Source organism: Stigmatopora nigra, chromosome 18, assembly GCF_051989575.1.
Source record: "Stigmatopora nigra isolate UIUO_SnigA chromosome 18, RoL_Snig_1.1, whole genome shotgun sequence".
NCBI classification, from domain to species: Eukaryota; Metazoa; Chordata; class Actinopteri; order Syngnathiformes; family Syngnathidae; genus Stigmatopora; species Stigmatopora nigra.
Window position 1 is genome coordinate 6771892 of NC_135525.1, and position 14177 is coordinate 6786068.

General features: G+C 37.8%; 1 protein-coding gene and 1 long non-coding RNA gene across 28 annotated transcripts in view; both read right to left on the reverse strand.

The window, feature by feature from the left end:
* Positions 1-2468: 2468 nt before the first annotated feature.
* Positions 2469-4154, reverse strand: LOC144212019 (uncharacterized). The gene is made up of 3 exons (XR_013329703.1): positions 3750-4154; positions 2818-2923; positions 2469-2560 (listed from the first exon to the last, which is right to left on the reverse strand). It is a non-coding gene; the product is annotated as an uncharacterized LOC144212019 (long non-coding RNA).
* A 565-nt stretch (positions 4155-4719) lies between these two features.
* The window catches only part of tcf7l2 (transcription factor 7 like 2), a 78160-nt gene continuing 68702 nt past the window's right edge, over positions 4720-14177 (reverse strand). For 6 of the 27 annotated variants that reach the window (XM_077738456.1, XM_077738464.1, XM_077738458.1 and 3 more), the window contains 5 exons: positions 13502-13550; positions 12669-12719; positions 10667-10739; positions 9509-9569; positions 7421-7553 (listed from right to left, as the gene is read on the reverse strand). In XM_077738456.1, coding sequence (XP_077594582.1) covers positions 9527-9569; positions 10667-10739; positions 12669-12719; positions 13502-13550 — 216 coding nt within the window. In that variant the 3' untranslated portion in view covers positions 7421-7553; positions 9509-9526. Of the gene's footprint in view, positions 7554-9507; positions 9570-10065; positions 10139-10666; positions 10740-12668; positions 12720-13501; positions 13565-14177 lie in introns of those variants that run through there. The other 21 variants (XM_077738448.1, XM_077738451.1, XM_077738439.1 and 18 more) reach the window with 10 other exon arrangements.

A 14177-nucleotide genomic window follows, 5' to 3' on the forward strand; every position in this document is an offset into this window, starting at 1 on the left:
TACTTATGTATTTGAAAAATGAAAAATGACGTAGGTGGTTGAGATATGCTCTTGCACCCCCGTGAGGATGAATAAATGGATAATTAGTGAGATTAAAGTTAAATGACCAAAAATAACCTTTGAAAAAGTTAACCAATTGCCGGCCATACTGACCAATTAAAAAAAATACAATAACCCCAAAAATTTCTATTTGAGCTAAAGTGAATTCTTCTGAGTCAAAGTCACAAAAAAATACTCTTAAAAAAAACTTTGGTCACTGCACTGATCTCCTGTTTTTGCAACTAAAATCAATAAAAGAAACCTTCCAAAACAAAAAGACAGAAGGAAACAAGTAGATAAAAATGTTCCGCTTTTGTCCTTTGTGTTTTGCGCAAATACAAGTCAACTAACAATACAAGATTTTTTTTTTTTTTTACATTTTTTTCCTTTTTATATACTGAGCGGCAATCCGTCAAGTTCTGAGGAACCGAGCTCCCGGCGAGCCTACGAGGCATGTGTGGCGCACTGCTCTCTGTCCTTGGGGCGAAAGAGAGAAAGCGCCCACTTTACAACGAGGTTTCAGGAAAAGTTTGACATGGAAAGCAAGCAGAGGAGGAAAAACACGTGCAGATTTGAAGTTCAACCCTTTTAACTTCAGTCCCTAACACACATTTGTTTTTTTTTGGATGAACACAGAATGGAATCACTTGCATAGAATTTGCCAGCGAGTTAAGAGATAAGTTAACCGACATTTTTGAAGAAAGATGGTGACACAGTGAGTGGTCTGGAAGGCAAATTGGATTGGAAATACCCACTTTCTAGTTCGCTTAGGGTCAACATTCAAACTAATATGGGACAGCTCTATCTTAAAAATACATGATGTATATATATGTACTTCATTGTAATAAATACAGGTTTTATGAATGATTATAAAAATCAAATATCAAATGCAAGTGAACTAGATTAAGTTATCAACTCTTTACTAGTTTGATTGAAACAATAAAATACTTTAGAAAATGTTTTTGAAGTTGTAGATGAAGTTCATTATTACCATTATATTCACTAAAACAATATATTGTTGTTATTTAACAGAAACCACATTCTGCAAAAACATTCATAATTGGATGAGCACCATTAATTTCACTATTTGAAAGGTTTATAGTCCAGTACACATCAAAGTATTGTGGTTTAGTTTCTTCAAATAAACTCCCATTTTTGACAATTCAAAGTGTATTTAAGAAAAAATCTGTACTCACCAGAATGCCTGTCAATCATGTTGCTTAAATATCGATCACGGATGCACCGATCGTGATCCTTGACTCTTGAATCCAAGCACTCCTTTGTACTTTTCATAATTTGACATTGATTGTTGTTCAGATGATCATCAATCCAAAAGATATGCTACCTGAAAGACACCAAAAATTAACACAAAATATTTCCCAATATTTACCAATACTTACCAACTAGTGGTTTTGATTTTACATGGATTTGTATCAACTTGGTGAAATATAATGAACGGCAAAATAAGCAAAATTGATATTGGAATGAATTACATTGTCTGCATTCTGTGTAGATTATGTTGCTTTTTCCAATTGTATTGCATAGATTACTCACATACGGCCAGCATGAGTCAATCTAAATGAATTGAATGCTTTCATTGTCATTAAACAAGTGTAATGAGATTTAAAGCTTCACCACAAAGTGCACAAATAACAACAAATAACCACTAAATAATAACAATGAATAATAGATCAATAAATAAGTACTCGTCCCATAATAAGTAGTAGAAATAGGACTTAAGACTAAGTGGCATACAGAATTGTATTGTTTCAGTGATACTACATTTATATATATAAATGTATCTATATATTGTCGTAATATATAGTTTTATTGCATACCATTGCCTCAAAATGCTAAAACTGAAGTGTCCCACAGTAACTTCATCCCCTGTGACAACTTGCATCACCTTGACAAGGTGGAAAAACAAGACATTTTTCCTTTTCGACCCCCCCTCCAAGTGAAATGCGGCTTTAAAAAAAAAAAAAATAAAGACAATAAAGCAAGGTGTGCTATTGAAGCCCCAGGAGTGTTAGGACTGCTTAATGAGGCCGAGTGGCAAACTTTCAGCCGTGCCATATAATATGAATTATTTGTCATTGGACACGCGTGTCATTGCAAAGCGGGATAAAGGCGGACCTTGATGGAGAGATGTGGCACTAGCCTGGGGGCTTGCTCCACTCTGAGGCTAGTTAGCCTCCCGCCCAGCACAGCGCCATCATTAGGGAGGAGGGCGCTCGTGGCGGCAAGGTGACATAAATGAGCCGCCAGTCAGTCAGCAAGTATGCGCTTGGTAAGCTATGTTCACACTGGACTTGTCGGCGTTCTTATTTTAGTTGAAGAAAAAGCTATACTTAATAAAAAAGGTTTTTTTTCTTAGTTGGATTGATTTTTTTCCATCTTTTTTTTAATAACCTTTAGGGATATCTTTTATTTCTTACCTTTTTATGCCATAAAGTTGCATTTTCTTTTCTTCAGATGACAAATCAATGATAATCTTTGCAATTTGTTGTTTGTTTTTTAGCTGTAAATGAGAATTGGAACAAAATAGTGGAAAAAAATTAAATTGTAAGTTAAATGTAACACTTAAGGGCAAAATTACATCAATTCTGGAACACATTTTAGGGTCCCATCTTGTTAAAAATATGAACAATTTAAGAACTACCTAACAAAAAAATCAATGCATTTTAAGACACTATTAGCAAATTGAACTGTATCATTTTCCAAAATAAAAGCATATCAATTATTTCAAATTATTATGATTATTATTGTCAACCTTACCCAAAATCCTCATCATTCACCACTAGCCTCTCCAAATTGTAATGTCTTAGACTAGTATCGCCGTCACTGGTAGCAAATATATCATAATACTCCCAGTTGAAGTTTTCTGTTAAACAGTAAAGAGAGAATTCCTGTCAAACAATGTCCAAATCTAAAGAACATTCTTCAGAGAAAAACTGCATCCATTTATGGCACACGTCATTGGCCTTCACGCTCAATATCAAAAGTGGCGTTTCTATACCAAGGTATAGAAAGCATTTGGTTCTTTTGGCTGTGAAATTGAACCATTGCCATGTTTACACGTTATGGAGACGGTTCAAGGTCACGGCCCACGCCGCCGCGTTCAATCGTACCGTATGGTACGACATTGACGACTGACAAAGAGGCGACTGGCGTTTAAAAGCCCGCATTAACGGAGGACGCCTTATGCTGTGCTATTAGAGATGTCCCTGCAATTTTACACTCAAAGAGAAAATAATAGAGCAATGGAAAAGTTGGATTTGGATGTTCCAATAACTCGGATTGATAATTGTGCACTTTCCTTTTGTATGAAAGCCATCGGAAAGATTGTTGTACATAAAAGAAAGATGTAAACATTGGAATGTATTCACATTTTTTCAATACTGTGGTACCTTGGCATGAGGACTATGATTTTTTATTTAATTTTTGCTGTGACAATGACTAATATTACAGCTTTCTACTTTCCCAATGACATCAGTGTCAATGCAACTTTTTTATCATAAAGATAAACTATGTGTCTTTTTAATAAAACTAAACAAAAACAACTCATGGTGGTTTTCTTAAAGAAAGAGAAAATGTTAATGTTTCAGTTTCCTAAAGAGAAGATTAAAGCCACTCCCATTGATAAATTGAAATTGACAAGAGAAAAACTCACATTGTATTATAATTATTAAATCAACTCATTGACTAACCATGATGGTGGCAGAGCAATCCAATCCATTCTGACTGGGAGATCTGGCAGCAAATGATATGCAGCACCTTGTCTTGATATTGCAGTTTCTTGGAAAAAGAAAAACTTTTGAATGGTCCTTAAAAAAAATCTACTAAAGTTGTATACTTCTCTAAAAAAACCTTTTTTTCATAAGATCCAGAAGTGCACAACAAGCAGAATACTGTTGCAAAAACTAAAGGCTTAAATCCAAACTAACAGAAAAACCATACAAACTTAAGACATAGTAAAATGAACAAATAAACAACCATAACAGGGATTGCACATAAGTGCACTGACAGGGCAGACAACATGACCAACTCAAACATGACACACAAAAGTGCTAATTACTAATCACACACACCTGGCCACGTAAAGTAAGGGAAGCCTGGAGGGACACAAGAGTCAAATAGGACACAATCACTCAGACAGCACACATAAGAAAAAACACACACATATCCACCCAAAACATGGCAACATATTTATGCATCAGATACCTAAAATTAAGAGCAAATATTGACAGTTCAAAAAGAAATATTGATGTACTTACCCAAAAGAAATTGTTGTCCTGAAAATATTACAAAAAATCCAGACATTAAATTTTTACATTCATATTTTAAACCAACATGTCACTTTCTAAAAATCCTGCAAGACTTTCCTAAAACTCAATATTTTCACTGTATTAAGACAATAAAATGCTTAAAATACTTACAATTTTCTTTATAAATGACTATTTATCCCAGAGTTTCCTAAAAAGAAGGAAAAAGTCTCTTGATGTGGCACTTTTCTACAAAAGAGAAAAAAATACACCAGGCAAAAAACTGCATTTTTTAGTTGATTTGAGTCTCATTAATTTTTTTTGTTCATTTAAAACACACACACAAATAGAAAAGCAATAAAAGATTTTCCAGAAGACGTTACGGTCACCCGGAATCAAAAGGAAGACTCAGACGTGCACATACTAAGTTGCTTTTATTAATACAGAACTGCATGCTACGGAGACTGTACAGCATTTAACATTGATTCAATACAAAAAACATGGTTTCGGAAACCATTTAAAAGAAGCGCGAAGAAAGAAAGAAACGGACAAAGAAAGAAAGAAAAGAAAAAAAGAAAAGAGCATAAAAGAGAACAGGAACACCACAGCCGTTAAGGAAACATTCAAACTATTTATCATTAGCATCTTAATAAACCAGAGAAGAAATCGACAGATTACAGTCGCGTCATGTCAACTACAATGGCACCGAGTGGATGATTTCTCTTGTTTTTTTCTTTTCTCGTTAATATTTTACAGCCTCTTGCAACATCGACATGCCTATTTTTTTTTTACCTATCTACCTATATGTAGTAGTGTACTTCAAAGTGGCAGTTTGTGTATTTTTTTTGTATTTAATAGTTTTTTTTATGAACCTCCTAATATACAGAATTTGGCCCGGTGTGGCTTTTTATACAGTATGATGCCCGTCATTTTTTTTCCGTTTTTTTTTCATTTATTATTAGCTTTAAATTTGTAATATTTGACAATTTGCTACCAAACACATTTGTTATAGCAACATTTATACTACATACATAGCAATCTATGTAACGTCACAGCAAAAGGATGGCGTGGAACTTAAAAAAAAAAAAAAAAAAAACAACAAAAAAGAAGAGGATCCTTACAGCGTGGTTTGGGAGAGGCTGGGTGAGATTATCCAGAAAATTTGGCACGGAAAAATCTGTACACGGTGGATCAACAGTCTGAAAGATGGCAATGGCGAAGGGTTTTTTTTAATTTTTTTTTTTACGGATAATGGCTTATTGACGCGTTTCTCAAAATTCTCGGCGGTATGGACGCGTTTCCACCAAAGCGCAATCTAGGTTTTTCGGAAAAAGGATGAGTGTGGAAAAAAATATGCCTTTTTAAAACCTCCTTGTAAAAATGGATCGTTCATATATATATATATAAGTCGCTTACCTTAAGAAAAAATATTTGTACAACATTTTTTTTTTTAAGAAAAAGGAAATGAAAGGTCAAAAAAGAGACAAGTACAAGATACGACGAGCAAAAAATCTCTAAAGCAATAAATACTACTGGTCCTAGCGTGGTGACATTTTCAATCCGACGACCCCTTTTTAAACACCCGCCCACCCCGAACCCAACCCCATAAAGGTAAACAAAGAAAAAGCAGTGGAAGAATGCATAATTAAACATGAGATTTCCCGACCCCGACCTCCCTGTACCCCTCCATTTTTTGTTTTATTCTGTACATTTAAACAAGAACAAGTAACATCACAATTAAAAGTTGTTCCTCGCCGCTAGCCTCTCGCCCTCGTGCGTGCTTAAAAGGGGTGTGATTGGTTCGCGAGCTCGTATTTAATACAAATAAAGAAGGAGAACCAACGCAAGCCTTTAGCTTGTTGTGTCTGCTGTTGATCGAAATTAAATAAAAAATCAGAAGGGGGGAAAAAAACAAAACAAAAAACTGATATGTCTGTGGATTCTCAGTCATTCTAGTTATGGTCATCTGCAAAGATTTAAGCAAGGTCACTGGACTGTTTGAGTTGATGAAAACATTGAAACGAAAACTGAGAAAGTGAAAATAAGGAAGTGATTAAGTCCTTGGTTGTTGAAGACCAAGAAACATTGGCTCAAAGGTAAAAAGGTTGTGAAAAACCATGATTGCTTTCATTCAACTTGATGAAGGAGGTCACATGATCTGGATTTTGGGTCAAAGAAAAACTGGAACTGTTCAATGAGGGCAACTGGAATCTTCTTGTTTGTTAAAATTTGACTGGAAAAAGCCATTTTTGGGGGGAAAAGTTGACTCTTCATTTTCACATTAATCCAAATGGCTTCTCATTCAGTAAGAACTGAAAAAGGATTTGGATTAAATACAAGGTGAAAACAGTTGCTTCAGTCAACAGTTCTTTTAAAAGATCTGAATTTGATTAAAAATATTTAAGTGAATTTCCTTAATAACTTCAATTTCAAAACATTTAACTGTATCCTTCAAAACTTTACATCTACTTGCTTAGTTGACTCTGTTGAGCTTTTAAGGATAACCAAGAAGATTTTTAGCCGTTCCAAGTCCAGTTTCCTGCAATCCAATTGGTCTGATATTAACATTACCCGTCTTCTTCTGTTCTAGAATTGACTCAAGAGGTACTTTGGCTGCAAGTTGAAAACTTCTTCCCGTTCTCCCCATTCAACTTTTACAGAGCAAAAAAAAAAAAAAAGGATTTTCAAAAATAAATTAAAAAAAGAAGTTTTATCGAGCCTTATCACAGCTCCTGGTGCTAATTATTGAGGATAATTCAATGGTTCCTTGGCGGGTCAAATATTGACCAATGAACTTGTAAAAGTAAAATAGCTAGCGGCAGCTAGTTAAAAAAAAAATGTTGAGGGTCCGACTTCTACTCTATAGACTTGGTCACAAGCGACAGGGGCTGTAGCGAGTGGGAATGACACAGCAGCGGCGAGGGCCGGGCCATGGGGGACGCCACCGAGGGGCCCGGTAGCCGCGAGGGTGGGACTTCCGGGGCCAGCGTTTTCCTACCCGCCGCCGTGACGCTTTCCGGTGGCCCGGCCAGGAGGTGAGGGTGCGGGAGGAGCGGCTGGTGGGCGGGTTTCATAGTCAGTGAAAGAGGTTGCATTTGTTCAGTCTGAGGTTTGGACTCTTTTGGCGAGGGGGACGGGACCACGGAAGAGGGCGAGGACGGGGGGGAGTCTGGGTAGCTTCCGTCCGATGAGGGAGGACTGGCACAGCTGCCTTCACCTTGGATGTAGCGAATGCACTTTTTTTTCCTCCTGGATCGGGAAGGGCAGGGGGGCGAAAACAAGACAAGCTTTCAGACTTGAAGATTTGATCCTGGATCACGTGAATGCACCTCCATGGATCGGTTTTGCCATGCATGATTGAGAAATGACCCCGCCCAGCCCAGAAGAGGAAACAGGACGCCAAGCAGGCAGGAACTGAGTTTGGCGGTGATGAGAGGCGGATACAGAAAGGTTGAGTAATGCTCGCTCTCTGGATTGGGTTTTTTTGTTTGGTTTTTTGGACTAAGCATGCGTTTTTTTTTTTAAAAAGATCTTATTGAAAAGTGCTATCTTGGAAACAATTGGGCTTTTTGGGGGGAAGGAACAGGACGGATCTAACTCAATGAGGACCCTTGACAATAATTTGGACTTTCCCTAACAATCTAGCTTCAAATGTTGTTTAAAGCAAAAGTTTTTTTGTCCTCAGAAGCAAGATTTCCTCCAGGTCAGCATGCATAGAAGGCCAAGTTACTCCCCCAAATCTGGGAATCAATAAAGTCTTTTTAAACAGCATCTGTAATTTCCCAAAAACGGGATGAATAAAGTTATCCAATCCAATCTAGTTATCAAGATGGGATGCCATGTCGGGACCTCAACTGCAGAAAATTCCTACTTCATTCCTTACTGAATGATAACAGTAGCAGTTTACAATATACAATGATATATACAAGATAAATACCCTATTTTTCGCATATAAGCCGCACCCTTAAAATTGCCTTCAAATCGTTGATTACAATTTCCCTCATATAAGACATCCCCTGATTCACAATTTTCAACTGCATATTCTAGTCTAATTAGGCGCATATAAGCCGTACTCTTGATTCAGTCATCATTTTTTTCAGCGACCAATCCCATGTATATGCGAGAAAATAGGGTACTACTTAAAAGCCCCAATAAGAAATGGTGCAAAAGCCATATCTGCCAAAGTAGATCTACTATTGTAACTTGTAGATTTTGCATGTGTGTGTGTGTGTGGCCTACCATATTTTTCACACACACACACACACACTGGGGAAAGCAGAAGCTAAATGTTGGCTGCACATAAAAGTATTCTACGAGTCACTTGACATTTTAAGTCAAGCAATTTCTATGTGAAAAGGTCTGTTCTTCGAGACAAAAGCTACAACACTGTACTCCTACACCTCCCCACCCACCCACCCACCCCCCGCCACTCGACCTCTTCCTGAGGGGTTCCCAGTTTGAGCAATCGGTGCAGAATTTATAAGGGAAAAAAAGAAAAGTACACTGGCTAGCACCTGCCCCACAGACACAACTGTGTACAGGAGAGGTCACGACCTCATGTTTGCATTCCTGCCGGGTTCGGGACCCCTCTCGAGTCGTAAGGTGACCACCTCAGGCTGGATATGGTTAAGGGGGGGGCGAAATCTGCCCCCGCTCATGTTTTTTTTACCTTGACCCTGATGGTGAACCAGCCTGAAGGCTACCATGAAATATACTAGACTAAAACACAAAAAAAGGGAATCTTTTAAGTGTCCAATTTTTCAGGGCGATAAAAAAATAAATAAATAAACCAGAGAGAGCACATTACCGGGGATGAGGCAACACCAACAAAGCACATACATGCTCGGTGGGTGGGTGTGGGGGGTCTCGCATGCATTTTTTCCGGGAGGCGGGACGTCGGTAGGATTATCGAGCGGACGCGGCGGGGTATCGTTTTGCCGCTAAGTACGAGCCCCGCTCCCGCTAACTGTCCGTCAAGGAGCAACAAATGAGCTCATATCCATTTTTTAACCCGCGCATTGATTCATCGTATGCGCCGTTATTGATTTTCTTTTTTTTTTTTGTTGAGCGCGATGATGCGTTTGTAATGTCGGAAAAGGGGAGTGTTGACGTAGGACTCGGCCATCACAACACAAATGGAATAAAGGAGGGGTTTGGGAGGGAGGGGGGGGGGGGGGGGTTACTTAGCAGAAACAAATACCTACCATGAAAGCATTCCCAATTCAAAGACTGCTTGTGTCAGAACAGAAAGACAACAGGTAGGGACTAAGTCAGGGTTATTAAAGAGGAGGAAGAGAGGGAAGGAAGAAGAGGAGGAGCACAGAAAAGAGTGTCACTGAGCGGGCCCCTCAAGAGGAAGCAGGGCTAAAAATTAAAATTGGCGAGCATCACATTGTTATTCCATAAAAGGGAAGCGCCAATTAGGACATACATGACAGTTAATCAGGTGGATCGAGGGTGGGGGGGAAGCGGAGAAAATGGATTTCCGACATGAAAAAACTAATTGAAAAGGAAAAAAATACATTACAGAAATCCATTTTCTACCAAAAGGCTTTAACTGAGTCCAATGGAGAGTTTTTTTTTTGGAGGAAACTCTGGGAGGAAGAAAAAAAAGCAGTTTGCCATCTGTTGAGCACACGGATGGAAACGTATTTTAGAGGAAAAGAGGAAGTCATTAAGGAAATAGGGAAAGAATTGGAGAGAGAAAAATAAAAAAAAGCTCATGGCGGACACCTTCCTCCCAATCAGGTAAGTTATGTACCTGCACGGTTTGCACCATAAACTCAGCTGGTCAAGCCCGAACAAGGCACGACACTTCTTTGGGGTATTTGCATCTGTTATAGCCAAAGAGGTAAGGACACAAACAAAAAACACACACACACACACACAGGAGACGTAGGAAAAAGAAAACAAAACAAAATATGGACACGTCATTGCACAGACATAAAAAAAAACACTTTGAGCCTGGGTTGAGGTTTAGGCTGGTAAAAACTGGGACTTCCTCACAATTTTCTACCTCCCCAAGCCTCCACCTGCCAGTCAATAATATAATATTCCCCACTACAACTCCCAAATTTGTTCACAAACACACACACACACAAATACCAGTCATAAACCCTTGAATATAGAAAAGAGACCGGCAGGGGGCGTGGCTGGAGGAAGCTGACATAGCTAGGCGAGACAAACAAGGAAGGAAAAAAGAAAAAGACGAAAAAAAATGGAAAAAAATAAAGAAATTAAATGGGAGCGAGCAAAGGAAGGAGGAAGTCCCAGTGTGGCGTCTATGTACCCAACCTCCCACCCCCCTCCCCAGCCTGCACCCGACCACCCTGGACTCGGTTACAAGCATATCCCATACACACCTGCATGGGCCACACCAGTTATTCTGTTGATCGAGCCCAAAGCGCGCTCGACACTTCTTAGGAGCGCTCAGGTCTGATGCCGCGACGGCCGAGAAAAAGGGTTGGGGGGGAAAAGCCAGCAGAAGAAAAAAAAAGAGGAAAGGGGGGGAAAATGTAGCACCAAAATAATAGTAAAAAAAATAAATAAAACAAAGTAAAAGTAGGAGAGAATAAAGAGAAACAGTTACAGTGAGTCTATGGAGGTTCACAGCTATTCTCAATAGGGCCTTAGGGGGGCTGGATTTACACTGTTGGTTTATACCTTGGGGGGGGGGGATAGAAGATAAAAACTATAACTGTGTGGAATCTGATGGGAGATTTAACTGTGCAAAGATAATGTTCAATAAAATTAGTGATAATTGTTGGATGTAAAACAGCTAGATAAAAACGTAATTGCGCTAAATATACTTCAATATGTTGATATTGAAGTCCTCATTGGAATAAGGTCGAAATATTCCAAAATATTAAACGATTGTTGATGAATACTAGCAAGCCTATACATTGTGAACCTAAACTACAGAAGTCCTTTTATATTTATCATTGTAAATGTACGAGATTAGAGCTAATAATTACCTCGGCAAAATTAAAGGCGATTAGAATCAGCCAGTTATCATAAAATTATCGCCAAAATGTATCATTAAAATAAAAAAAAAAAATATATATATATATGGTAGAATTGAGCTTCCAATATTGTGCAAATATGATTGTTAGAATGAAATACGAACACATTTCAAATTGACACTAAAATAGGGTCTTATGATGGAAATATGAATAAAATGATTATCTTCGAGTAGAGTAACTTTGACTTTTTCTTAACAGATTTTTGCCATGTGTGTTTGTAATCGAGTATGGGTTACTTAGACCTGCAGTGTAAATCCAGCCTAAAAAGGATTGTGTTCAAGCATTATTAGTATAAGTAGTAGGCCAACCACATTCCATGCACAAGATCAAAAATCAGGAAATTAATCCAATCAAGTTTAGAAAATGCAGGATGGATTCATCAAAATGGCCATACAGGCCAGCTATTGTTAGCCTTCATCAGTGGAATTAATAAAGTGGAGGGGAATTCAAACTCTCGGGGAGTAGTAGCATGTAGGCATGGGCCGGTTTCTCAGTTCATTGGTAAAGGGGGATGTAACATTTTAGTAATTATACTTTCTATTATCAGATTGAGAGGAGAAAAAATTGACAATTCTCAAACATGAATTGGTGAAGATTGAGTTACTTGTTTTGGTATGTAAAATGTCACAAAATTGCCAATTGAGTTGAACATTGCTTTTTTGTAAGCAAATGCTTATTATTAAAAATAAATACAAAAAAAATCCTCCAACAGTAAATTTGAAAGGGTTTGTACAATTTTAACGTCTATTTTATCAATTTATCATTAAAATGATGGTCGATTAACAGTTTAATTGCATCTATTAAAATTGGGCATTCACATATTAACCATTTTGTAATTATCTTTTTAGAAATAAGTAAAAGTATTGCCTATTTTTCTAATTTTGGTTTAATCCTGATCCCATGACAAAAGTGTGGGTCAACTCATAGCCACATTTGAAATACTAATATTTTAATTTAATGTTCAGAATCTGATACCGGCCCATGCCATGTGGTTTCAATTAGTGTGAAAAAGGTGGGCTATAATAAACTAAAGTGGGCATGCTAGCCTACAGGTGAGGCACAAGGAGGAGCATTTTTTATCCATTAAGGAGGTTTAACCTGGCATCAAACCCTTCACACAATAAGGTACACTATTGCATACTTCAGCATCAATGACACCACTATATAAAAAAACATTTTTTCTTCAAATATAGATAATAAAACTTAAAAAGGCAGCAGGAAATAGGAAAATAGGACTTTTTTTAAACAAATGAATCACATTCCTAGATAGATTAAGAATCAATTAAAAAGAAGGAAAAAAAACAAGTTAGTATATTTAAAAGTCAAAAAATGACATTAGCACCTGTAATCGGAGGGAGTGAAAGGCAAGGGTTTGGAAAATATTCTCTGTGTTCTGCAACGAAAACAAGAACAGATAGAGAGGCCTTCAAGAGGAGATCACCGTCACCAAAAAACAAACAAACAAACAAACAAACGCCCCCCCAAAAAAAAAACCAACGGTAATAAACAATGAAAGCAAACATGATCATGAAAATAAAAAATGAATTATGAAAGAGGAAGCAATCACAGAATGAGGAAACCTCCTTAATTTTGTAGCAATTGTGATACCAAGTGAGGGGGCAGCCAAAGTTAGTGTAAATACTCACACAAATACACACACACGAAAACACACACATACTACGTTTGTCTATTTGCAGGCTGCAGGCATTATGAAAACAGTTAATTTCATCTCACAGTATTCTCAAATACACATACATCACAATGCTAACAGGCAAAAAAATGGGGTTTGGGAGGAGAGGGGGGGTACAGAAAGGGGGTCTTAAGGGGGTTCATGCATATTCAGTTGTTATTAGCAAGGGAAGGCTACAGAAAAGGGGGGTTTGAGGAGGGGGGGTGTTACTATACAGCCAATACTAGCATTTAAATATTGCATTGCATGACTATGATCCAAAAAATAAGAGAGAAGCACAAACACACACACACACACACACACACACACACACACACACACACACATACACACACACATACACATACACATACACATACACATACACACACACACAGGCAGGCAGGCACAACAAAACTAGCTTGACTTTTATCTGGCGGGGCGTCACATGTGGCTGACACATGACGGGGCCGCTCTAATATGGGAGATAATTGCCGCTCGCTTACCGTTGCTCTCCGCTTGCTGCTTTTCCCTTTTTCTCTTCTTCCTTTTCCCCTGTTGGTTAGCCGCCAAAAAAATAGAAAGAGGGGGGAAGAAAAGGGAGACAGACACAGACAGGAACCTTAGTTATTATATTGCAGGACGCCCCAAAACATGAAACCGGGAGACTAAAAAAACTCGTCTTTGTGTTTATTTATTTATTTATTTATTCATGGCTTCTTTCTGTATTTTTTTTTCTTTTCTTTTATGCCCCGCGGTTGGTACGAGCCTGATGAGAATTGTTTTCTTGTAGCGGCGCATTTGTCTGGCTTATTTTGCTCAATTTGTGTTGATGGGCTCCCAAAAACTGGACTTTAATGACCAACTCTATGTGAGAGTCTGGATATATACAGCACGCTAAAAACAACATGGGGCGGCTTCAACACTAAAGTAAACAATAATACATCAATACTAAAAATTTGGAATAAAACAAACCAAAAGTTGCTTTTTTATTGTTAAGACTTGAACGTTATTTTTAAGCATTTCTTAAAATTTTGACTGCAGGAAAAATAAAAGAATATTCTATTGTCTCTTCATTTATTTTGCATAATTAAACAATTCATTTCCATGTCAGATGGAGTCTTGATTCTCAACTGTTTTTGCGTTTTTCTATACTTGACCGCTGGTTACTATGACTTTAAA